Raw genomic sequence first — 25248 nt, forward strand, 5'->3', positions numbered from 1 at the left:
CTGAGGCTTAGTTTCCTCATTTGTAAAATGAAATAACAGCCCATCTCCCAGGTCTGTTTGTGCAGACAAGTCAAGAGGAAGCCAAAGAACTGAGTATCCTTCAGGGTTGGGAAAGGGATGACATGCAATTCGTGATGGGGACCCTCTCAAGCTCTCTGGAGGAGTAAAAATCAAATGAGAGCAGTAATGGGAGAGTCCAACAAGGGATATTAGAGTCTAATTGGGAACCCTGAATCCTCTTGGTTGTCCTAGGCTCTCAGAATGCCCACCAGGGAGCTTCTAGAACAATCCACCAAGGAACAGAGTGGAGTCTGGCTTTTGTTCCCATTGGGTAACACACAGGCTTGGTACCCCAGGGCCTTCATCGAGGCTGAGCCCTTTGGCTGATCCCCTGGTGATGGGGCTTGGCTCAGCGGCCTCTCCCCCCATCCCACACATATCTCATCCCATCCCTGAAACCACCAACAAACAGTTGCATCTTCCAGAAGTACCATTTCTTTAGAAGGTAATTCAGCAGTATCACAGACTTTTAAATGTGTACACCCTGTAACTTGGCTATCTGTCCTCTGGGAAATTATTCTATGGCTAGATGAGCACAAGGTCCCAAAGATGGATGTGCAGAGAGGTTCATTTTGCTGGTTGTTTCTCTTGGCAAAAACCCAGAAATGACCAAAATGCCCATCAGTGGGGACTGGTAAAATGGATTATGGTGCAAGCTCCTAGTAGGATATCATGAAGCAGTGATAAGAGTCCACATGCCCTGATGTGGAAAGAACCCCCAGAAACAACAAAGGCAAAAAGCAAGGAGCACAACAGCAAGTATAACATGATCCTGAGTTGATACTGTTTAGGAGATACATGGACATACTCGACCATACACTCCAAGTTCTGTTGGGATATAGAAGAGAACTGTTCACAGTGAATGCCTTCAGGAAATGGGATTTGAAGGCCAAGGGAAGAAGGTAGGCTTTAATTTTCCATTTCTACTTTCCTGTCTGCTTTGAAACTTTAAATGGCCACACATACAGCACTTAAAATGTTCTAAAAGTCTTTGTGTTTTGACTCAGTTTATGCTCCCTTTATGAGGGAGGTAGTATTATCATCCCCACTTCACAGACGTAGAAACAGAGGCTCAGAAAGGTTTGTAACTTGTCCAAAGGCACACAGGTAGGAAGTGACTGAGCTGGGATTTGAACCCAGGCTGTTGGGCTCTAGGCACTCAACTCACTGTCCATCATGGAAAAGATTTTTGAAAATCAGCTGAACTTATTTTTTGAAGTTTCACTTTTAGGTTTAGGAACTATGGCCAGAGGCCCCTGTTTAAAGGAACCTCTCTGACCCCAGAAGGGATCTGTGACTCGCAGATACGATCCCTCCTCAGTCTTGGGTCTCCCTTCCAGGTACTAGGTCATGAACTGTCCAGAGCTACAAGGGAAGCCAGTGACTCCCATCCCTTTTTAGAGATGAGGAAACGGAGGACCAGAGAGGACAAGCAACTTGTCCAAGGTTGTCCAACTGCCATACATGTGAGGTGGGGGCACACAAGGCCACTTGGCCAGGTGGTGTGGCAAGAGAAGGAGAACAGGAAGCAGTTAGGAGAGCACCTGAGGGGCGGAGGAGGAGCATGCTCCCAAAACCCTGCACCCACCAGGAGACTCTGGGCCAGCCCCAGCACCCCTTCCCCCAGCTGCCACTGCTCACCCTGGGTGGACCGCTCGGCTGCCTGGGTCCGCCGCACCTGCGCAAACACCTCCTCACCAGGGCATCTCATCAGGGCCAGGTAGGCGTTGATGCGGATCTCAGCATCCTCCTCTGGGTTTTGGTACAGACGGGAGAGCGCAGATCGCTGGCTTGGGTAGAGCGAAGGCCATCACCTGGGGCCCATCTACCACCACCCCCCTCCACCCAGGAGCACGACATCCCCCGAGCTGCTCTGGCTCAGCAGGTGGCCCTGCTGCCTGGTGCCAGCTCTCACAAAGTCACAAAGTCTCCACTGCAGGAGGCCTCCCCGACACGCTCCCCTGCGGGCGGGTTGTGGGAGGTGGTAGGGCCACCACCGCTAAGCCCACCCTCCCCCAGCCCCAGTCCAGAGGCTCGCCAATTTCCACAGGTAACAAAAGGTAAATAGATGGGTATGGCTGCATTCCAATAAAAATTTATAAAAACAGCTCTGTGCCTGACACACAGGAGATATTTCCTAAAGTGCTTGGCTTACCCTGGCCCCCTCCCGAAGCAAGCCACCTCCCTCACCCGGTGCCCTGGTTTCCTTCATAGCACAGCCACCCACCCACATCCACTCTTACAGAACTATTTACTGAGCACCTACTATGTGCCTGGCAAGGAGCTAGGTGCTTGCTAGGTGACGGGAGCCACCTGAAGCTTACGTTCTAGTGCAGGAAGACTGACAGCAAACAAGGATAAGATGTGAAATATAGAACACATGAGGTGCTACATACTAAAGAGGGAAAAATTAAGTGGGGATGCAATTTCAGGTGAAATAGCCAAGGAGGACCCCACGGTGAAAGTGGGTTTTAAACAAAGACCTATAGGAAGTAAAGAAGCGAAGCCTGGGGATGTCCAGGGGAAGAGCATCCCAGGAAGGGGGAACAGCACATCCAAAGGGCCTGTGGCAGAAGTGGGCCTGGAGTGTTTGAGGAACAACAGGCAGGTCGGTGTGGCTAGAGAACAGTGGGGGGTGAGGGAAGTAGGAGATGAAGCCACAGGGTGCTAAGCGGGCCCATGGTCAGAGCACATAGGCCCTGCTCGGTCGCTGTAAAGACTTTGGTTTTGACTCACAACGAGAGGGGAGCTACTGGTCCAAGGGTCAGCAAACTTTCTGGCGAAGGGACAGATGGTAAATTTTTCTGGCTTTGTGGGCCACACAGTCTCTCCTGCCACTGCTCAACTCTGCAGCGATAGCAAGACTGCAGCCTGAGACAACACACAGATGAGCCAGCAGCAAGCGAGGATGGGGCCCGTGGTCCAGAGCTTGCCGCCCCCTGAACAAGAGGGTTTGCAGCACAGGATGCCTTCTGTATGGTCTATAATCATACACTTGTTTGTGTGTTTATTGGACAAGCATCTGCCTCCCACCAGGCACAGGCTCCATGAGGACAGAGCCCTGGACACGTATTCACACCAGGGCCCAGCACGTAGCAGGTGCTCAGTAAACATGTGATGAATGAATGACCAAACAGAGGGGAATTAACAAACCGTGGTTCAAGACCCACTGCCGCCCCATCATCACCCCAGCCGATGACACTCAGGAGCTCACGTCTGCAGAGCAGGGGACCCTCCGGAAGGCCTGGATGGCCCCCAGCCGGACCTCAAGGGGGCAGCTCCTCTGGGATGCACAGGTGCTCAGTGTGGGGGTAAGAGCTGTGACCGCCAGGCCTGCGTTGCCAATCGCCTTCAGCACGAGCTGGAGCTGGAACGAGATTGTGGTGGGGCCTTGAGGCCTGGTGGGGGTGCTCGCCCCACCCACCCGCGCAGCCTAGGGCTCCCCTGTGTGGGTCAGGCCCCACCAAGGGGCTGCGCCCGGGATGCCGCTTGTCCTCACCTGCTCAGCGTCCGACGGCTCCTGGAAGGTGCAGTTGGCACCCAAGGCCTCTCCCAGGATCCTCACGAGGGAGCCGATGCCAGGCAGGTGTCCACAGGGCCCATCCAGGGAGGCACAGAGGTTGTGCGCCAGGGCCGAGATACCAAGGAAGGCACTGGGGCTAGTCCCCGAGGTCTGCAGGAGTGGCTGGGGACAGAAACCGGCCCCCACCCGAGCCGAGAAGGCTGGTGAGTGGTCCTTCACAGGCCTCGCCACATACAGATGGGCCCCCACCCTGGCTGCACACAGATTCCTAAAAAGCCAGAGGCCTGGGCCCCCCACCCTGCCTTCCCCCAGCAACACCCAAGATTCTCTGGGCTTAGACATGCATGCTTTTAAGTCCTCCAGCGGGCAAAGACCAGGGCTGCTGCTGAAGGCCCTCTACTACACAGGACAGCCCCCACGATGGAGAAGTGCCCACTCCCACCGTCAACAGTGCTGAGGCTGAGAACTCCTGGGCTCGGTCACCAGTTTGGAAGAGCGAGGTGGGGGTGGTGAGGTCGTCTGAGCAGAACACGGTGGAATGGCCAGAGGTGTTAGGGTAAGTGGTTAGCAAGCATCCCACCCACCCACCCACCCAATCAGGGGAAAACGCGAGTCCTCACGTGTAGCGTTTGCCAGTTTCCGCGGTGTAAACGCTCCCACTACGTGCTCTCCGCTGACTCACTGCAGTGGGGCAGCAAGAACCGAGCAGGGCGCTGGGGCCACGGGGCAGGTGCCCGCACACAGCCAGCATGCTGAAGCCCAAGGGCAGGGATGCGGTGCAGGAACAGAATTGGGAATTAAGTCTCTATTACTTTCGCACGTGTGAACTCATCTGGGTGGTATGTGTGAGCGTGTGTATTCCCAGATGGGTGTGCACGTGCATCCCAGCACGCACGTATATCCTGGTGCGCGCGTCCCAGTGCACGTGGATGCACATGCTTGAGTGTGTCCCAGTGTGTGTGTGTGCACATGCCAACATCAGTGTGTGCCTTGTGTGTATACATGCGTATACATGTGTGTCCTAATGTGTGTATGTGTGCACCCAATGTATCCTGGGGTGCATGTCCCCACTTGTCCCTGTGAGTATCCTGGGGGGGGGGTGTACATATATGATATGTCTGGGTGTGGACATCTACACGTTCAGGTATGTGTGCGTGCGTCTTGGGTGTATGTCTCCATATGTCTCAGTGTGCAGGTGTGTGTGGCTCCGTATGGCCTCAGGTGAGTGTCCTCAGGGCATGTGAGTCTCTGTGTGTGTTTTCTTCACGAAAGGAAGGGGATGTGTGGCTTGGAAAAGCACATCCATCGTTATTCTAGATTGGGCAAATGAAAACAAACCCTCCCAGTTTTCTGCATACAGGGGAGGGAGCGCGGCGGTTATGAAAAGTGCAGAGAAGCTACTCCAGCACGTGGGAGGAGGGTTCCTGCCTGCCGGAGGCCCCCGCCGCCTCCAGTTCTGTGGACGGTAAGCGGGGTGGACTCGGGCCCTCCCGGGACCCGGATGGAGCCAGGGGCACGGTGGAGCGCTGTGGGGAAGGCTGGGCGGCTGGAGCCCCTGGGCTCACCTCCCCGGGACCCGCAGGACCAGGACTCACAGGCTCAGGCCAGGGCTCCCAGAGCAGCCTGGACGGTAATGACCGTTGGGTGGATGGCTGCCCCGGGGGCTGCCCCGAACTGTCAGCCTTCCTTGACTTCACAGGAATCAGAACACCAGCTCCTAAAGCAAAAATCTCTCACTTAGGAAACCTTTGGTTATGCTTCAGTGAAAACAAGTCTGCTTAACATGTTCTCACTCGCTTTTTTGATGTTTAAAGATGAAAAGATAAAATTATCCCCAAGTCTGGGACCCTCCTACAACCGATTTCCCTTTTCCACTGGACTTGAACGCTCACTCATGCTGCCCCAAACCAACCTTCCCCAAAAGGCCAAACCACAAAGCTGGTAGAAAACAAAACAAAAACAGGAAGCGACAGCACACTGGGGAGGTGAAGCGCTAGCTCAGACAGACGGCTAGGCTGCATTTCCCAAACCAGAACCTTCTAACTCCAGTTCTTTAAGAGACACCATTCAGAGAAGAAATGGCAAAGAGGTAGAACGCCGCCCAGAAATGGAACAGAGTCCGCACACGCACACACATGCACGCACAGCATTGACGCGTATCACAGAGAAAACGCGAGAAAGAAGCCGGACTCCAGGGGCACGTGAGTTCACAGCGTGAAGGTCAAGAGCAGGCAAAACTGAGTGATGGCCAAAAAAGGTCAGCATCCCCGTGACCTTTGGGGTCACGGATGGAGAGGGGCATGAAAAGTGGGGGGAAGCAGGAAATGTCCTCCAATCTTCTTCTAGGAGTGGTTGCGCGGGTGTAAAACCATCAAACGGAACACTTTAGCACAGTCTCCTTATTGTGTAGTTTAATGTGTAATTTAAAACACGCCCCTCCCCCCCCCCGCAATGGGGTACCCTGGTTGGGACTGTGCAACAGACAGGACATTGTGGGGAAAGTGGTGGGATCTGAACAGCTGGGGTTTGGTTAATAACAACATACTAATGTCAGTTTCTCAGATGTGACAAATACACCCTGGTGACGTTGTATGTTAACACTGGGGACCCTGAGCCACGGACACACAGGAACTCTGTATGAGCTTTGCAACTCTTCTGAACACCTAAAATCACTCCACAATAAAAAGTATATTAAAATACTCTCTTGCCTGCCTCCCATCTCCCTCCTCCACCCCTCTCTTCGCCCCTCCCTCTTTTCCCTGGCCCCTCATCCCTTCCTCTCCCCACCCGTCAGGCTGCAAAAAGTAAGCGCGCACCCCCAGCCCAGGCCCTGCACGCGCCCAGCACATGTGCATCCTTGTGGACCGGACAAGACAACGAGCAAACCCGTCTAGAGAGGTGTCAGTTCTGGTGTGGAGGACAGGTGAGGCAGGTGACAAAGATCCTGGGCTCTGTGAGCCGAGGGACGCTGCCGGCTCTGCTCACTGCGTATCCCTGACAAGGGTCACAGCATTGACACCTGCTGCATGCATGACATTTGGCACACATCACAACTCCTTCATCTACAGAGTCTCCCTACGCATTGCCCCCACCCCATGATGGGGAAACTGAGGCACAGAAAAGTTTAGTGCCTGGCTGGAGATCATCATGGTAAGGGATAGAACTGGGATCCAAATCTGGATCACCCCTGCTCCCTGCTGGTGTCCTTTAAATCCTTGCCCACTACCAGCCTGGCCCAGCAGGGTGAGGGGTGACAAGTGATGGTGCCCCCAGGACAAGTGAGGACACACACCCTGCGGAGAAAGAGGGGACCAGCTGCCCCACCTCAGGCAAGCTGCCAGCCTCCTGGGACCTCACTTTCCGGCCATACGGGCGCCATCAAAGCACCTACCTCCCAGAGGCTTCATCAGGGTTAACTAAGACCCCCGGGTTGTTGCAAACCCTCGGCCCACCTTCACACACGCTTCTTGGTTTCAAGACTCAGTAGACATATTTGTCTACAATAACAAGAGCCGCTCTCATTTAAAGTGCTCAGACTCTGGGAGAATCGATTTACGCGCATCATCCTGTGTCTTACCACCAGCCCACGAGGGAGGTACTTGTTCTATCCCCCTCTTCCAGATCAGAAAACAGGCTCAGAGAGGTTAGGTCACTTGCTCAGAATCACACAGCTGGGGGGGGGAATACTGTTGAGACTCGAACCCAAGATCTCTCTGGTCTGTCCCCACGGGTACCAGGAGGGGTTGGTACAAGGCCCCGACAGAAGGTCACCCCCTGTGTCCAATCAGCAGCCAATTGGGGGAAGGATGAGGGGGGGCCGGGTGGGGGAACAGGGGCTCACCAGCAGCGTGTGGACCATGGCATCCGTGGGCTGTGGGACAAGGGCCAGCGACCAGAGCCACGCCTCCATCTCGTCCACCTCCACCTCCCCGGACACGATGAGGTCCTTCATGAGGCCCACACAGGGCTCGGTGCCACAGGAGGGCAGGGCGTCCACCAGCGGCTGCCTGAGATCGAGAGACACCGAGGGATGTCACGGAGGTGGCCCACACCTGCGGCGCGCCTTCCAGGCCTCATGTCGAGGCCGACTCCAGTCATGCGGGGAACACTTTGAGGCCCCAGGAAATGCGATGGGCACGTGTCCAGGATCACACACCTTGGAAGGGGCCAAGGCGGGCCTGGGGCCTTGGCTTTTAGGGTCCACGGGGACAAGAGCAGCCCAGTCCAAACCCTGGTAGGTCTGCCCCCCACCAGGAAACAGCGGCTTCATGCAACACGAGTCCAGCCCACTTGCAAAAAGCTGCCACGATCACCAAGGAGCAAGCACCCCTGCCATCCAACAGGAACCAACAGCCAGCAGGTTGCCACTCGTGTTCTCTGCCCAAGGTCACATCAGGATTCTTCTTTTCTTTTTTGAGATTGCAGAAAGGTTCAGAAGCTCAGAAAAGATTTTTAACTTTTATGCAATGGTGGCTCTGCGTAGGGATGTGACCGAATGGGAGGAGGGTCCCCAGGGCACAGCAGAAATGGGAGGCACCGTGAGCCAGCAGGGTGCACAGCTGTGGGTGGACAGGGTCCCCCACCACCCTGATGAGTGACACCCGTGACGGCAGAGGACCTGACACCCCACCCCGACCCGCATACCCACTCTCTGCTGTAAACGGTCTCTGGCCTCAGTTTGCTCATCTGGAAAATGGGAATGCTGATGAATGAGCCTGCCCCGACATGCCCAGGAGTCCTTGGGAACATAGACATCACTTCATCTGAGTAACAACCTACCTGTTCTTCCCACCTCCCACCCTTGCAACTCCTCTTTTCCCTAGAGATGTGGGCCCTGGGAAACCACGCCCGGCCAGAAGTGGAGGCGGCAGGAGAAGCAAGAGAATTTCAAGAGGATCCATCGTGTCAGAAACTCCTAGATTTGGGATGGGTCTCCCGCCTCCCTGACTCCCAACATCTACATGGGCACGGGAGACACGGGCTTCTAGGAAAATCCAGAACAGCAAACAGGGTATATGTCACCGTGGAAACGGGCAGTTCCTCCCGAAGACCCCAGGCCCTTGCCTACACCAGACATAATTAAAAATGGTGCCTCAGTCAAACATCACTTCTATTTAAGCCCACAGGTACTGGATGAAGAAGCCCAGACCACCTGGGTTCAAATCCCAACTCTGCTGTGTGATTTTGGGCCAGTTTCCTAACTCCTCTGTGCCTTGGATTTCTTCCGCAAACATAAAGTAGGAAATACAATAAAGCCACCTACCCCCTGGGGGTCCTTGTGGGGGTTAAATGAGGGAATACAGGGGTGTCCGACTCTTGATTTCAGCTCAGGTCATGCTCTCAGGGTCATGAGATCAAGCCCTGCACTGGGCTCCGTGCTCAGCATGAAGCCCGCCTAAGATTCTCTCTCTCCCTCTCCTTCTGCACTCCCCCCTCCCCCCAAAACACTCTCTCTCTCAAATAAATAATCTTTAAAAAAATAAAAATAAAAATAAATGAGAGAATACAGAGAGAAGGCTTCAGAAGGTGACTATGCATTAGCCATTTGGTTTTGCAGTCATTCAGTTAGACATTTGGTAATGCTCATTTTGCAGGGGTTTTTTTTCCTTTTCATATTTTGGAGCTGCTAACCCTTTAGAGATCTTTTCGAAAGCCTTTGAGAAAGTCCCAGACGTCTGGATCTCAGGGGCCTGGAGAGCGGCTGGACTTTGGGAAGGAGCCCCACACTTCCCCCCCCCCCGCACAGCCCCGAGCTCACAGAGCTCCTCGGAGACCCCCCTTGGCACCGGGGGTCTCTATACACCCCCTTGCTGGCCCCACATCAGTAGGATCCAGGTGGTGGGATCCCAGCCTGGCCGGCACCCCCACCCACGGGCAGAGGGGTACCCAAGGCACATTGGAATGCTAATTCCAGCTCTCAGCAAGAGGGTCCCAGTCTGGAGAGAGAACAAAGCCTATATTTATTCTGCCAGGCCCTTCAGCTTTAGTCCCAAGAGGGCTCGGCCCGTGGGAACCTCCAAGCTCCCCGCTTAATCACCTTCTTGGCAGCCATCCCCAGACTGAAGGACAAGTCAATATCCCAGGGATGAGAGGAAAGGAGATATCACTATCCATCCCTCAGTGGGGACATGGGACAGTGTCAAGACCAGCCGGCCCCCCCCCCCACCCCCAAGGCCGCAGAACTGTTCCCCCCCCCCCCCCCCCCACAGAAAGGTCCTTACCAGTTGTCCCGGCATTTAAAGGAAGACTGTCGCCAGAGTGCCATCAGCTCATCTGGGGAGAGGCCCTGGAGCTCGGACACCAGCGTCAGGAACAGTTCTGCGGCCTGGGAATCGGGGTGGGGGGGGCAGCATGAGAGACCGGGCAACCCGGGGGAGGAGGGGAGCCCCAGGCTCATCTCAGCCATTCCCCTGCCTTCAGGCAGGACTGCAAAGAAAGTGGGAAATGCATTAGCATCTTCCACCTAAGGTGTCCTGAGACCCAATGGAATGCGGCCACATGTCTGGGCTCCTCTCCAGGGAATCCCTGGAACATGGGCTGGGCCATTTTTATTCTTTAACAAGCATTTATTAGGTGCCTATTATGTGTCGGCCCTGCACTAGGGACACGGTGGGGAGAAAAACAGACATGCTATCTGCATTTGTGGGCTTTACGCTCTGATAAAAGCTCAGTAAGTGTTCACCATGACCACGATCTAGTTGTTCTAAGGAGTCTTAGCAGATTTCATATAGTGAGGTGGCAATCTTTTCTAATATTTTAAGTGAAAAAAATATAATAAACAAGAAAAAGAAATACAAGAACGTTTTTTCAGAATTACGAGCAGAGATGGCTAAGAATGGTTTTGCAGGTTCTATCCCTTGTCTGCAGGCCTGACCAGCACAGCTGCTGAGGGTCCAAATACACCCAAGGAAATAAAGAACTGTATTCAGAGCACGCACTCCCTAGGTTTCAGGAGATACATGGCTTGGTCCTCGCTCTCTGCTGGCAGCCCCCACGCTTTACCCAGGCTTGGCCAAGGCCAGGAATGAGCCCCCCACACACATCCGGCCAGCCAGGGGGTCTGCTGGGGCTGGGAGCAGTGTGCCTAGCCTCGGGCCTCCCGTGCTGTGAGTGGTGGGGACCCAGTTCCCATGCACACAGCTTGGCTCAGCAAGACACAGGCTGCAAACAGGCCCCTCACTGGCCAGCTCAGCCCACTCACCTCTCTGCCAGCATGCCTGCCTCCACCCCAGGGTCCACGCAGCATTCCCATAACATGTCTTCTCTTAGCAGAGCCGGTGGCTACCCTAAGCTCTGCCTTTGCTCCCTTGTGCAGAACACCCAAGCCAGGCCCTTGTTGGGGGGTGACTGCCACCATCACGGCTGGCCCTGACTGCTGTCGGCCTTAAAGACTCTCTGTCCCCCCAGCTTGGGCCAGCTACCCCGGGGCCTCTTGATTCCAGGCCTGCTGCCTGCCTTCTGGATGGGTCAGATCTGTTTCCTTCCAGCTTTCCCCAGCAGAACCCAAGATTCTCTGGGCTTAGACACGCATGCTTTTATGTCCTCCAGCAAGGATGCACACCGCTGTGCCTGGCTGGGCAGGCATCTTCCCACCTGGGGGGGGGGGGGGGGCAGGTGTCCACCCGGGTATGCTCCTCCTCCTCCAGGCAGGCCTCCAGCCCCAAGTGTTGGCATCAGGACTAGCTTTCCAGAGCCAGGCATGGCAGGAAGGATCTCGGCAGCTCATTCCGGTTTCCTCTCCAGCAGGGAGAGAAGGGAGAAGCCTATCCACTAAGAACAAGGACACACAATACTACCACCACCACCAACCCCAGTCACTTTGTACAGAGTGTGTGCCAGGCACTATTCTAGGCCATGTGCATGCATCATCCCATTTGACCTTCACAACGCCCTTTGGGGAGCAGCTGTCACTGTCCCCACTTAACAGAGAAGATTCACGACTCTCTGAGCACCTAAGTCAGGTGTTAGTAGTCTCACCCCTGAGTCAAGAACTGAACCCAAGCCACTTAGCTCCTAAACCCACACTCTTAACCAGTGTCTTCCGGGCTGGCGGGGCGTGGGGGTGTTTGGGGGGAATGACAAAACAAACAAAAAGAAAACACCCAAAAAAACACAAGAAAAAGGAAAGCCCTGATCTGTAGCACCTGCTGATTTCCAGGGTGCCACGACTCCCGCTGTGGCCCCTCTCCAGCTGTCCGTGTGCTGGCACGGCATGCAGACTTGGAAGAGCCGCACGGACGCACCAGAGCACATGCGATTTCCACGACAGCAGGTGCAAACAACCTTGAGCATGGAGGTCACGGGCAGGCAACGGTTTTGAGTACTCACCACCTTTGTTTCTAACGGGACTTATTTCTAACCCAATCGATAATAATGGCTGCATTTAGCAACCAGCCTGCTGGATTCCCACCATCAGCTCTGATACACCACGGTCTACACAGTCTCTCAAACCCTTGGCTATATACAATTGGTGTTTAATAAAGACCCGAGACTTGGGCTTCTTATTCCTAGAATACTGGATGGTAACCGTGAGCTGTGCCCTCTCCCTGGCATCCTCCCTGCTTCTCTTCGGGCCTCCCCCCGCATAGCCCACTGATGCTCGTGGCTACGCAGCCCGCTGCCCCCCACATCGAAGCTCCTGGGCCTCTCTGTGGAGGGTCAGGCTGGGGAATTTGCTCTCGACTGAACAGACTCCTGGTTTTGTTTCCAGACCGAAAAACGAATCTTGTCTCCTGCCCACCAATAATGGGGAGGGGCAAGGGCATTCCACGCTGCAGCCGGGGAGGTCGGTCCCCTGGGCAACCAAGCGGGGTGCCCTCAGCCTTCCGGGGGGCCGAGGAGCTGCTTGGTGTGCACTGAGGCATCCCTGAAAAGCCATTTTCAGGAACAAGGTCCTCAGCAACTCACCCCCAGCCCGGGGGACGTCCCCAGTGGGAACAATTCACTTCCTTCCTCAAGCTATAAATACAGAGCAGCCGTCCTGTGCCCTCTGGGGCCGGTGCTGCCAATCTCCGGGAGGGAAGGGGCAGGCCTGCGGCAGGGGGTCAGAGCGTGCTCTGGGGGCCAGACGAGAGGAAGCGGGCCTGTCCTGGGGCTTCCCAGTGTGTCAGGAGGTTCAGCAAATAAAGCGGCTGTTCTCAAAGGGGGATACTGGGCACCACCTAGAGATGCTTTCGGTGGTCACAACGGGGGAAGGGGTGCTGCTAACATCCTACAATGCACAGGACGACCCCCACAATAAAGAATGATCTGGCCCAAGGGGCCAGTCATGTCAAGGTAAGAACCCTGCTGTGGGGTCAGGCTGCCTGGCTTGACAGCTGGCCTGGTCACTTACTGGCTGGAGGACCACCTTGTGAGGCAGATGGCCCCTTTCCTTTGGGCTGCTCTCTGACTCCCGCAAAAGCCCCAGGTGAGGCCCATGGATCAACAAGCTGGGAGCCCGGTTCCCACTTCCCGAAACAGTGAAGACCCAGCTGCAGGTGTCTCCGCTATATATCCATACGTACACAAAATGTACAGTGTCTGTGTGCGCGTGCAATATGCACTCAGTATATACATATATAATATAGTCTGTGTATTCTATATATTTTACTATATACTTAATATGTAGTCAATAAATACAATCAATATAGTCTCCCTACATATTCAATATATTATGAAAAATATATATTTTCTCAGTGTTTTTCTGAATCTGATCCTTCTCTCCCCCACCTCCCACCTGCCCCCCAGCCCACCGTCCTTCATGTCATGTCTCCCCGCGTTACTGCAATAGCCTCTTAGCTGGGCTCCCAGCGTCCCACCTGGCCCTCAGTCTGTTCTCCAGCCCTGGTCAGTGTGTGAGCGTTCAAACACACATCAGATTGTGACCTCCCTCCTCTGCACAATACCCTCCAAGTCTCCCCACTACCCTGAGAAAAAGTGATCTGTGTGCTCTGCCAAGGGCCCCCTCTTGCGCCTCCCCACCAGGCTCCAGCCACACCGGCCCCCCTGCCACTCAGCCTTGAACTCCCCCAGCAGCAGCTCCCGCCCTGGAGTGTATGTGCTCTGCCCCCGCCCCCAACTCTCACCCTACATCCACACAGCCCACTCTGCAGGTCCTTCAGACCCCTACTCAAGGTCACCTCCCCAGGAAGGCCTCCCAGGCCATCCATCATTTCAAATTGCAGCCCATGCCAGAGCCTCCTTGCCCCTCCCCCTCTTTCCCTGCTCTACCTGTCCCCCAAGCCCTCGGGGCCCAGCATATTTGGGTCACAGGTATGTGGGTGTCCCCACTCAAGCTCTCCAGGCACTCCTGAAGCCGAGCAGGACACAGGGGTCTGCTCATCTCAGCCCCACCCCTGGAGATGAAGGCCAACCCACCCCCGCCTGGATGCCTTTGGCCCGGTCTCCACAAACTCCCGAAGAAACGCTTCACCTCACCAAGGCAGGGCACCCAGGACGGCCTTTGGTGCAAAGAATTCCAGCCTAAGGATGCTCCTGGCTCTGAGGGCTATGGCTGGCTGGTCACTGGCCTCCCAACATCGTCCTGTACCCTACTCCACCAGAGAAACAGAGACACCCAGAGCTGCGCACCCAGATGCCAGTTCCCAGGCCACACCTGCCAGGTCAGAATATCGAGGCTCAGGGTCTGGGCACCTGTGTATCTGAGAAGCCCCCACGCCCAAGTGCTGCCAGGAAAGCTGAGCTTTGGAGGGCGAGGGTGTGCCTGGAATACTCAGCACCATGCCTACGGCTGGAGACGGGGCCCCAGTTCTGCTCATCCCCTGAATGACCGATTTCGGTTTCCCAAATCCTGGGTCCTGGGTAAGCAGCCAATGAAACGGGTATTATCCGGAATAAACAAACAAGGATAGTGTGAACCCTCCCAGGCTGTTACGGGACCAGAGGAAAAACACCCCTTTCTGTTCTTCTCAGCACACAGGCACTAGGGCCTGAGTCAGAAAAATCCCCCTATCTCTCACGCCTTCCAGGAGAAGCCCTGGCTTCCACGCTAAGTTAGCAGCAACTCTGAGATGGGGCAGAAATCATGGCTGCAGTGGAAGTCGTCCAAACTGTCACTGGTGGTGGCACCCAGAGCTGTGAATGGTAGGGATGGTGGGACAAAGATCGCTATGTGCCTGGAACATTCTAGAAATCATCCTGACCATGAGACCCTGCGGGAACCGGCCCCACTGGTCCTCACTGTCCAACTCCAGCGAGGCTGGGCGGCCTGCTCCCCAGACCCATCCTCAGGGCTCAGACTCCAGACTTCGCTCCTTTACAAGCTCTTTTCAGAGCTCCTTCCCCCTAGATTTCAAAGAGACCACCCCAGGTCTCAACTCCAGTGTCTTCTGCTTGAGACCCCTAGTCTGAAGTGGTCACTCAGCCACATCCCTACTGTGTTCAGAATGCCAGCCTGAGAGCCCATCAGGAGATGAAAGAAAGGCCTCCTCTTTGCTCATCTCCTACCTGTATTGGGGCACAAGTTTTGGCACACACCAGCTAGATCTCTTCCCCTTCTTTTGCTTTTGTAACCAGGCACAGCTGTGCAGTACACAACCTGTGCAACTGTACGTAGCAGCCCTGATCCTGAACATCTAGGAGGATAGACCATAAAGGATTTGGCAAAAAAGAACAGGGTGTCTCAGGGACCCAGGCCAGATTCTGGCTTAAGGCTGGAGAAAGCACTTACCTCAAAGCTCGTGGTCTGAGCCAGGCACAGTTTCCTCAGTGATGCGGCCACTGTGACCACCGTAGCCTGAGACTGTGTTTCCTCCCATTCGTACAACAGGCTGCTTGGAGTTACATCTCCATCGTCTGGATCTGATATGGGAAGCACTAGATGGGGAGAACCATATGGGGGAATGCCAGAATAAGAAGGAGGTCCCATGAGAGCCGCCCCCAACCCTACCAATGCTTCCTTCTGCATGTTTCCGACAAGGGGTGTGGGGGTGTGGCGGTGGGGACATGCACAAGGAAAATCATGGCAGCATTGCTGCTACCAGCAAAAGATGGGAAAGAAACACCCTTTATACCCATCTGTGAGCGATAGTCAAATAGGCTACCTCCAAAGCCCTCTTCGGATTGAGAGAGAAAACATGAAAAGTCCATCCACTCAATCAAAGATTAATCAGAAATAAAAAGGTCAGACACTGGCTACAATGTGGACAAACCTTGAAACATACTAAGTGAAAGGAGCTAGTCCTAGAAGGTTACATACTATATGATTCTATCTACCTGGTATGTCCAGATTGGGCAAATCCAGTGGTTGCCCGGGGCTCGGGGAGACAGAGGGTGATGACAGACGGGTGTGAAATTTGTGGAGTCACGAAAACGTTGCAAAGTTGGTTGCCATGGTAGGTGTATGACTCTGTGACTATACTAGAAGCCATCGAATTGTTCACTTTAAATGGACTAACGGTACAGCACACAAATTAAAATTTTTTTAATTTAAAAATAAAAATAAAACCATGTATGTGGCGCCTGGGTATCTCAGTCGGTTGAGCGTCCAACTCTTGGTTTCGGCTCAGGTCGTGATCGCAGGGTGATGAGATCGAGGCTCACGTGGGGCTCTGTGCTCAGCATGGAATCTGCTTGAGATTCCCTCTCTCTCCCTCTTCCCCTCCCCCCTGCTCACACGCTCTCTCTCTCTCTCTCTCTTTCTCAAAATAAATAAATCTTTAGGGGCGCCTGGGTGGCTCAGTCAGTTAAGCATCTGCCTTTGGCTCAGGTCATGATCCCGGGGTCCTGGGATTGAGCCCCGCATCGGGGTCCTTGCTCAGTGGGGAGCCTGCTTCTCCCTCTCCCACTCCCCCTGCTTGTGTTCCCTCTCTGTCTCTCTGTCAAATAAATAAATAAAAGCTTTAAGAAATAATTTAAAAAAAAACCTTTAAAAAAAAACAAAACCACTTGTATCTTAGTGAAGATCCGACTAGACACAACTAGATGCCCCGTCACGGCTAGCAAGGTGCCTGAGGGAGAGCTCAGGAGGCAGGTCAGGCTGGGATCTTAGCCAGTGTTCCATAGAGCCAGAGAGGATGCTGGGAAGCTGCAGAGCTCTGGTCCCACCTGCCAGGTTCTCCCGAAGGTGGAGCAGTGAGCCTGGGCTCAGAAGCACAGGGCTCCCGGCCAGGGCTACAGAACAGAGCTGGGGGTTCGAGTCTTGGCTCTGCCTCTCACTAGCCATGTGACCTCAGACAAGTCCTCTTACCCCTTGGAGGCACAGTTCCTTATTTGAAAATGTAACTAATAACAGTACCTTCCTAATGGGCTCATAATAAAAACCAAATTAAATAATCCACATAAAACACTCAGCACAGCTCCTGGCCCAAGTAAATCCTTCCCAAGTGTTAGCAGTAAGAAGCATTTTTATTATGCAGAGAAACCTTTTCAATCATGAAAAATTATCTTTTTCCCTCAGATGCATGCCTTGCTTCTTTCTTTCCATGCAAAATTGGAGGAGAGTCAAGCTCCAGGGAATTTCATGTGTTGGCAGAGATTTCCAGAAAACCAGGAAAGCTGAGTCAGCTTGCCCCCCAAAATGGTCAGGTCATCAGAGGGAAGGTAGAATTCTCTCACAAAAGCAGGGAACCAGAAGATTCTATCTCCACTGAAAACACCCTGGGAGAAGGTCAAGACCAAGCCTGAGCCAGCTGAGCCAGCAGAAACTTCTAGAGAAACTTCTAGAGAAAGAGACTGACTCTCCTGATGATAGCCATTTTCAGAAAAGGTTCAAGACAGCCAGGGACAGAGGGATAGAGCCTAGGCCTGCTTAAGCCCCCCACCAAAGGAGGTCTCAAGGCTCCTCTGAGGGTCCTCATATCCACGCTTGGTCACCTGTGACGGCCGGATCCAGGGACATCTCACGCAGCAGGGTGAGCGAGGAAAGCGTCTGCATCTGCACCCCACTTGCCTTCTCAGAGAGGGGCCGCACGGTGTCCAGCTCCGTGCAAGAGGCCACACTCAGCACGCCAGCCTGGAAACTCTGGAAGCACGTCAGGTGGGAGGCCAGGCCAGCCTGCTGGACCACAGGGGCGGGGAGAGGCAGGGGCTCAGGGGAGGCCCAGGCTGTGAAGGAACCTAGCTGATGGGGCCCCTGGAGGGCTGGAGGGAGTGAGGTGGGGCGCACTGGGGGCTTCAACACGGGACCTCAGCACCCTCCCCCCAACCTGGGTTGTAGTACCCCCAGCCCAAGCAAAGGATGACGGGGGCAGGGCGAGCACAAGGGAAGCAAGAAAGTCCCAGGAACAGGTCATAAAACCTCAGTTGGAAAATGAAAAACAGCAGAGGTAGCTGCATGGGTTGCCAGATATCAAGACTTTGTCTAATAGTAGTTACGGGCACCGAGGATCACCTCTTATCCTTCCCCAGAAAGGTGCTATTTACAAAACACGTTCTCTGCAGGGAGCTGTGGACAGGAGGGGAGGAGAGGAAGTGGGGGGCCAGGCAGCAGAGAGGAGCTGTGGGGAAGGGAGAAGGGAGGACGAAGGGGGAGGAGAGATGGAGGAGGGGTGGGAGCAGAGGAGTTTGGAGGGAAGCAGAGAGAAAGGGACTAATGGTGTAGATGGGACAGGGAGCAGTTGAGGAGGGAGGAGGGGAAGGAAGATGGGACTGGGGGAGGGGACGGGAGGACCTGGGGGCACTTACCTCCTCCCAGGGCAGGGCCTGGGAGCGCAGGGAGGAGCGCACTCTGCGCAGGGAGCAGCGGGCCAGGTCCTTGGTCTTGCGCAGCCCTGCACCATGTGGCTGGTACGTGGTGGGACACCTGCCCAGGACGTCCACCTGGGCGGGCGGGACCCCATCAGCCCCATGTCAGCCCCCTGTCAGCCCCCTGCCCCCACCCCCTCCAGGCTCCCCCCGGCCTCACCTCTTCGAGGGTCTGGGGGCCGCGGGCGTCCGGGCGCCCCTGCAGGAGGCTCAGCACCGCGCGCTTCACGTTCAGCGCCCAGCGAGTCTCTGTGCGGCGGGGACACAGGCGGGCCACGCGCCCTGCCTGCAGGATGAAGCGCAGCGGGTGGCGGCCCAGGGCAGCGCTGGGGACAGGCGGGCGGGAGTCAGGCAGAGGCCCTCCAAGGCACCAGGCCACCTCTTCACTGTGGGGGCCACGGTATCCCTGCTCCTCCTGCTCTAGGTCGGCCCGCCAAGGAAGCCCCCCCCAACCCCCCTGCATCTTCCCAAATAGCCTTGCTTCCCTCTTCAGCTGGGTTCCCCAGCAACTTCTGAATCAAACACAAGGGGCAGCCAACTCTTTGCTCAAAGCTGCCCCCGGGCTTATTAACACTTGCCCCAAAAGTACCTGTGTGTGCCCAGCCTCAGATAATAGAAAACTGCACTTCCAAGACCTTTCTGAACTCCAAAGATTCTCATTTTCCCAGCCCACCGGGGAGGTACCTAGCACTCCCCCACCCCCCCCCACACCCACATTACAGAGGAGGAAATGGAGGCTCAGGACCAGAATGTAAGTCACATTCGGGACAGCAGCTGGGATTCAAACCCAGGCAGGTGGGCTCCAGTGTCATGGGTCTCAAACTGCCCCCCAACCCCAGGACTTGAGACTCCATCACTGTGCAGATGAGGAAAAGAGGCCCAGAGAGGGGGAGCTACTCGGGGGGATCATACAGCAAGTTAGGGAGGAGCTGGGACCAGAATTCGGCCCAATGCTCATCCGGCCACCCCTCACCTGGCCGAAAGGAGCCTGTGTCCTGCATCTGCCAGGTGAGGGGATGAGAGGGGGGAGGTGATGGGCGGTGAAGTCCCCACAGTTGTGTGTGGGGACAGAACAGAGCCAAACTTGAGCAGTGAGCCAGCAGGGCAGAATTTTGAGGGACAGAAGTGTCCCTACTTGTACCTCCCCGGGAGGTCACTGCCCCTTCTCCAGCTCCAGCTGGAGACCCCCTGGGTCTCAGGCCTGGCCCTAGAGAAATGCTAACGGTGCCCGCCCCTTCCAGAATAGCAAATGTCAGTCTGGCCTCAAGGATCTGACAACCCCCAGCCCTCTGACTTAGCATTTCTGATGAGGAGCCCAAGGACAATAGCCCGCACTGCTCCCGTGGAGGAGACCACCCTAAGCCTTTCAGGGGGATCCATCTGCCCCTCGGCAGCATCCCCCATCCCTGCACCCCAGCACAAAGGCTTTATTTTTTTAAACAAATGAATTTGCAATAAAAAAGGAAGAGGAATCTGCAGAGATGGGCTTGTCTTCAGTCTGGCAGGTGGACTGAGCTTTGAGGCCACGGAGGCCACTGTCAGGGAGTCCTGGGAAACAAGCCGGAGAGAGAATTCCAGGCTTGGCCAGGTCACAAAAGGGAGGCTTAGCTTGGGACGGGAAAGGCCATGGGTCTCTAAGAAAACCCCCATCTCAGCAGAGACAGGGAAGAGAGGGGTGGGCTTTAACGGAACACATCCAGTGTCTTCCAGAATGCACTCAAGGACAATGCCCGGAGAGTGCTTGGCAAACATAAAATCTAGACATGCTGGGGGTGATGGGCAGGGAAATAGGAGGTGAGTTCCGTCCACCAGGTAAGGGAAGGCCACCCGAGGCTACTGAGAGTTGCTCAAGGATCCTACATCAGTCCTCATCAGTGATCTGGTCTGGGTACCTACAAGGTCAAAACCTAAGGCGGGGTTGGGGGGGGGGTCATTCTTCCAATCTAACTTGGTGCATCCAGCACCTGGCAGCTGTGGGGGGAGGGTACGGGACTCGCATGTCTGGTCCCATGAGGAGCAAGGCCTAGTGTCTTACCTCAAGTTCTCCGAGTCCTTCAGAACTGCCACCTTGGACCCCAGGATAGATGTCACCTGGAAATCTTGGAGCTGAAGCAGAAAGCACCCGCGAGTCAGTGACCTCTCCTGGGGTACCCCAGGACCTCACTAGTACCCCACACACAAAGCAGTTCTGGGGCCCAGCATGATACTTGGCCCCATGTGGGAGGTAGGCAGAAAGATCCTTCCCTTGAGCAGAAGGTTCTATTTCTAGGTGGTGGATGCCAAATATCTCCAAGGGGTAAATAGTTAAAGCAACCAGGACCTACCGCTCGCTGATAAATGTTCAGAAAGTTCTCACTAGTTTCTTATTTTGCCCAAAAGGCCCTGGAAGTTTGGGTAAAAGATTCATACAGCTATCCAGTAAAAATAGGTTAGGATTGCAAAGCAAACTAACAAACAAAAAAAAGACTTTGCCCACCATGAATAAAACACTTGGATGTCCCAAAAGCACCGTGGGCGTACGCATACGTGTGCGTGTGTGTGTGCACGCGCGTGTGTGCGTGTGCGCATGTGTGTGCACGCATGGGTGCATGTGTGTGCGCGTGCGTGTGTGTGCGCGCGCGCATGTGTACTTATTGCCAAAGAAGATGGACTCCCTAAAGATGAAAAATAAGACCACCCCTAAAAACTGCCTCCCTAATATGACCGATACTACTTTTAAAAGAACAGACTCTTTCTAGAGCAGTTTTAGATTGATAGCAATATTGAGAAGAATGTACAGCGATTTCCCACATACCTCATATATATTCATACCCACATCCCACATCCTCCCCCATTTCTAACATCCCCAGCAGCATGGCACATTTGTTACAATCAATGAACCTCCACAAACACATCGTCATCACCCGAAGCCCATAGTTTACACCAGCGGTCACTCTTGGTGGTGTGCACTCTATGGGTTTACACACACGTACCGTGACATGTATCCACCATTATAGTACCATACAGAACGGTTTCCCTGCCCTTGGATTTCACTTTTTCAAAGTGGCTCATCTTCACTCACCTTGTCTAAAACCTATTTCCTCGCTCTCCTGAAAACCAGCCCCGCTCCCCCAGCAGAGGGTCTGTCATCTCCCCAGTCACCCAGGCTTGAAATGTCGGGGTGAAATCCAGTCCCCCTTGGCACCAAAAGGCTGTCCGGGACAGTGGATCCCTCAGCCATGGAAATGATACCACTTATTGACTGACCACTTGCTTGAAATGCCACCCATTATAACTGCATTCCATATGCTCCAAATTTTCCGTAGAGTCATGGAAGATAGTTTTGAAAACCCACTGAACTTAAAAATACTTAACTTAAAATTACTTAAAAATGGTTAAAAAGGGGGCACCTGGGTGACTCAGTTGGTGAAGCATCTGACTCGATTTCAGCTCAGGTCATGATCTCATGATCCCTACTGCTCATTCTCTCTCACTCTCTCTCTCTCTCAAATAAATAAATATCTTTAAAAAAAGAATAAAGAGAAGCCAGACACACAAGAGAAAGAATATCCTGCCTAATGCCATTAGGGAAAAGTCCAAAGGCAGGCAAAACTCATCCATGGTATTAGAACTCAGGGGGCCTTTGGAAAAGAGCCCCACAACGGACTCCCCGATCAGCAGGGAGTCTACTTCTCTCTCTCTCCCCCACTTTCCCTCTGCCCCTCCCCCCTCTAAAATAAATAAGTAAATCTTTAAACAAATATATTTTTTTAAAAATGAAGATCTGATAGATGCTATGATGTGGATGAACCTTGAGAACATTATACTAAGTGAAAGAACCCAGGCACAGAAGTTTACATACTGGGCGCCTGGGTGGCTCAGTCGGTTAAGTGACTGCCTTCGGCTCAGGTCATGATCCCAGGGTCCTGGGATTGAGTCCTGCATCAGGCTTCTTGCTCTGCAGGGAGCCTGCTTCTCCCTCTCCCACTCCCCCTGCTTGTGTTCCCTCTCTCGCTGTGTCTCTCTCTGTCAAATAAATAAATAAAATCTTAAAAAAAAAAATTTTTTTTAAAAATATTTAGGGGCGCCTGGGTGGCTCAGTCGTTGGGCGTCTGCCTTCGGCTCAGGTCATGATCCCGGGGTCCTGGGATCGAGCCCCACATCGGGCTCCCTCCTCGGTGGGGAGCCTGCTTCTCCCTCTCCCACTCCCCCTGCTTGTGTTCCCTCTCTCGCTGTGTCTCTCTCTGTCAAATAAATTTTTTAAAAAAAGTTTACATATTGACTGTGATAAGTGAATCCACTTCTTGGAGTACCTCACTAGCAAATTCCTAGAGGCAGGAAGTAGAATAGAGATCCAGGGGGCTGGTGGGGAGGAGGGAAGGGGTGTTATTGTGTAAGGGGGAAAGCGCTTCTGTTTGGGATGATGAACAATCATCTGGAGACAATAGTCATAATTGTGTATGTAATTTGTACATATGTACATATTTATGTAACATTGTAAATGCATTTGTTGCCACTGAATTATACACTTAAAATAGTTAATAAAATAGTAGGGGCGCCTGGGTGGCTCAGTCAGTTAAGTGTCTGACTCTTGATCTCAGCTCAGGTCTTGATCTCCGGGTCCTCAGTTCAAGCCCTGCACTGGGCTCCATGCTGGGCATGGAGCCTGCTTAAAAAAATTAATTAATTTAATTAAATAGTAAACCTTGTGATATATATTTTACCACAATTAAAAAAAAAAAATTATGGGTGCCTGGGTGGCTCAGTCAGTTAAGCGTTTACCTTTGGCTCAGGTCATGATCTCAGGGTCCTGGGATCGAGCCCTGTGTCGGGCTCGCTCCTCAGCGGAGAGTCTGCTTGTCCCTCTCCCTCTGCCCCTCCCTACTGCTCATTCTCTCTCACTCTCTCTCTCTCAAATAAATAAATATCTTTAAAAAAAGAATAAAGAGAAGCCAGACACACAAGAGAAAGAATATCCTGCCTAATGCCATTAGGGAAAAGTCCAAAGGCAGGCAAAACTCATCCATGGTATTAGAACTCAGGGGGCCTTTGGAAAAGTGACCAGAAGGGAGAATGGGGGAGGTTGGGGGGGGGGTGAGTTTCATCTCATGATCTGGTGGTGAGTACACACACATGTTCTGTTTGTGAAAATTCATTTTTCTGAAAACTTATTTTCACACTTTAACTGATTGCCTCTTGAGTGGCTGTAAACTTTCCGTTTTTGCCAAAAATCTTTGATGTAAGCCAGTTTTTTCTATTCTTGACAACATTGGACATTATCTTTTTTTTTTATTATTTCTTAGAGAGTGCAGAAGGGGGAGGTGCAGAAAGAGAGAGAGAATCTTAAGCAGCCTCCACGTCCAGTGTGGAGCCCAACAAAGGCTCCATCCACGATCCTGAGATCCTGACCTGAGCCAAAATCAAGAGTCAGACACTCAACCGACTGAGTCAGCCAGGGTTCCATCAATTTTTTTTTTTAATGCTAAAAATAAAGCAACTGAATGAGTCAGCAGCAACACACCATTTGCTTTGTGAAAACTAGCCCTGTAGAGGGACGCCTAGGTGGCTCAGTCGGTTGGGCATCTGCCTTCGGCTCAGGTCATGATCCCAGGGTCCTGGGATCGAGTCCCACATCGGGCGCCTTGCTCGGCGGGGTGCCTGCTTCTCCCTCTGCCTGTCTCTCTCTCTGATAAATAAATAAAATCTTAAAAAAAAAAAAAAAAAAAAAACTAGCCCTGTAGAAAAAAAAACAAATGCTGCTGGTATTTTGATGGACATGAGCAGACAAAGACTCCACCGAAGAGGCAGGTCTGAGCCAAACAGACATTTTGGATGGTTTAAGAATTCAGAGGCAGGGGTGCCCGGTGGCTCAGTCAGTTAAGCGTCTGCCTTCGGCTCAGTTCATGATCTCAGGGTCATGGGATCCAGCCCCACATCGGACTCCCTGCTCAGAGGGGAGTCTGTCCCTCTCCCCTCCCCACTTGTGTGCTCTCTTTTTGCTCTCTCTCATAAATAAAATCTTTTAAAAAAATAAAGAATTCGGAGGCAGCTCAGAGCCACCCCGTAAAAGACCCCATCCTGTGATCTACATGAAACATTAAAAAAAAAATTTTTTTTTTTTGAGAAACTCTTGTCAGCAAGCACTCCAGCCAGTTCAAAAATGCTTCTTAATGGGGCGCCTGGGTGGCTCAGTCGTTGGGCGTCTGCCTTCGGCTCAGGTCATGATCCCGGGGTCCTGGGATCAAGCCCCACATCGGGCTCCCTGCTCCGCGGGAAGCCTGCTTCTCCCTCTCCCACTCCCCCTGCTTGTGTTCCCTCTTTCGCTGTATCTCTCTCTGTCAAATAAATAAATACAATCTTTTGAAAGAAAAAAAAAATGCTTCTTAAGCACGAGGGAAGACTCCAGTGAAACCAAGAGGCCATTTATGCAGGGTGGAAGGGTCTGTCCAGGAAACAGAGGAGAATCATCAGGAAGGAGACAGGAAAGAATAGGCAGGCACTTCCACTTGCAAGAACACAAGGGAACTCTGGGGAAAATCTTGATAAAAGGAAATCTATGACCACCAAGTCTAGCTCATAATTCTGCCTCAACTGAACCCAGAATAAATACCACCCCACGCCGCCTTACCATTTGCCTTTAACCCGAGCCATGGACCCAGGCACAGCAAGGCCCAGTGTCCAGTATAAAGTTGCCCAGGGCAGGCCTGGGGGCCCCATCCAGGCCTTGGATATCCACTCCAGTGTGTTCATTTGTCTACAAGGCTCTTGACTTGGTTTGGCTTTGTTCACTCCTGGGACCTGCAGGTTCCCGAGCTTTGACCCTCATTCCTACCAAAGACACAGCTTGTCCCCAGCCCATGGCTCTACTTGTTCCAAGGAATACCCTTACTCTTTTTTTTTAAACACCGCTATTCCCCCACTGGGCACCTCCTACAACCAAAATGGCGCCATGTGCCCATGTCACCCCCTGGAGTCCTGACTTGTTGATTTTTGAGATTTCT

General features: G+C 53.4%; 1 protein-coding gene across 1 annotated transcript in view; it reads right to left on the bottom strand.

The window, feature by feature from the left end:
- LOC110587774 overlaps positions 1 to 25248 on the bottom strand; it is a 134370-nt gene that overhangs the window by 103927 nt on the left and 5195 nt on the right. The window contains exons 4-13 of the mRNA XM_044915264.1: positions 20304 to 20374; positions 18429 to 18594; positions 18209 to 18343; positions 17399 to 17579; positions 15255 to 15385; positions 9805 to 9908; positions 7425 to 7590; positions 3560 to 3745; positions 3275 to 3427; positions 1702 to 1846 (exon numbers count right to left, since the gene is read on the bottom strand). Of these exons, the coding sequence (XP_044771199.1) occupies positions 1702 to 1846; positions 3275 to 3427; positions 3560 to 3745; positions 7425 to 7590; positions 9805 to 9908; positions 15255 to 15385; positions 17399 to 17579; positions 18209 to 18343; positions 18429 to 18594; positions 20304 to 20374 (1438 nt within the window). The remainder of the gene's footprint in view (positions 1 to 1701; positions 1847 to 3274; positions 3428 to 3559; positions 3746 to 7424; positions 7591 to 9804; positions 9909 to 15254; positions 15386 to 17398; positions 17580 to 18208; positions 18344 to 18428; positions 18595 to 20303; positions 20375 to 25248) is intronic.

This window comes from Neomonachus schauinslandi, chromosome 5, assembly GCF_002201575.2.
Source record: "Neomonachus schauinslandi chromosome 5, ASM220157v2, whole genome shotgun sequence".
Lineage (NCBI taxonomy): Eukaryota > Metazoa > Chordata > Mammalia > Carnivora > Phocidae > Neomonachus > Neomonachus schauinslandi.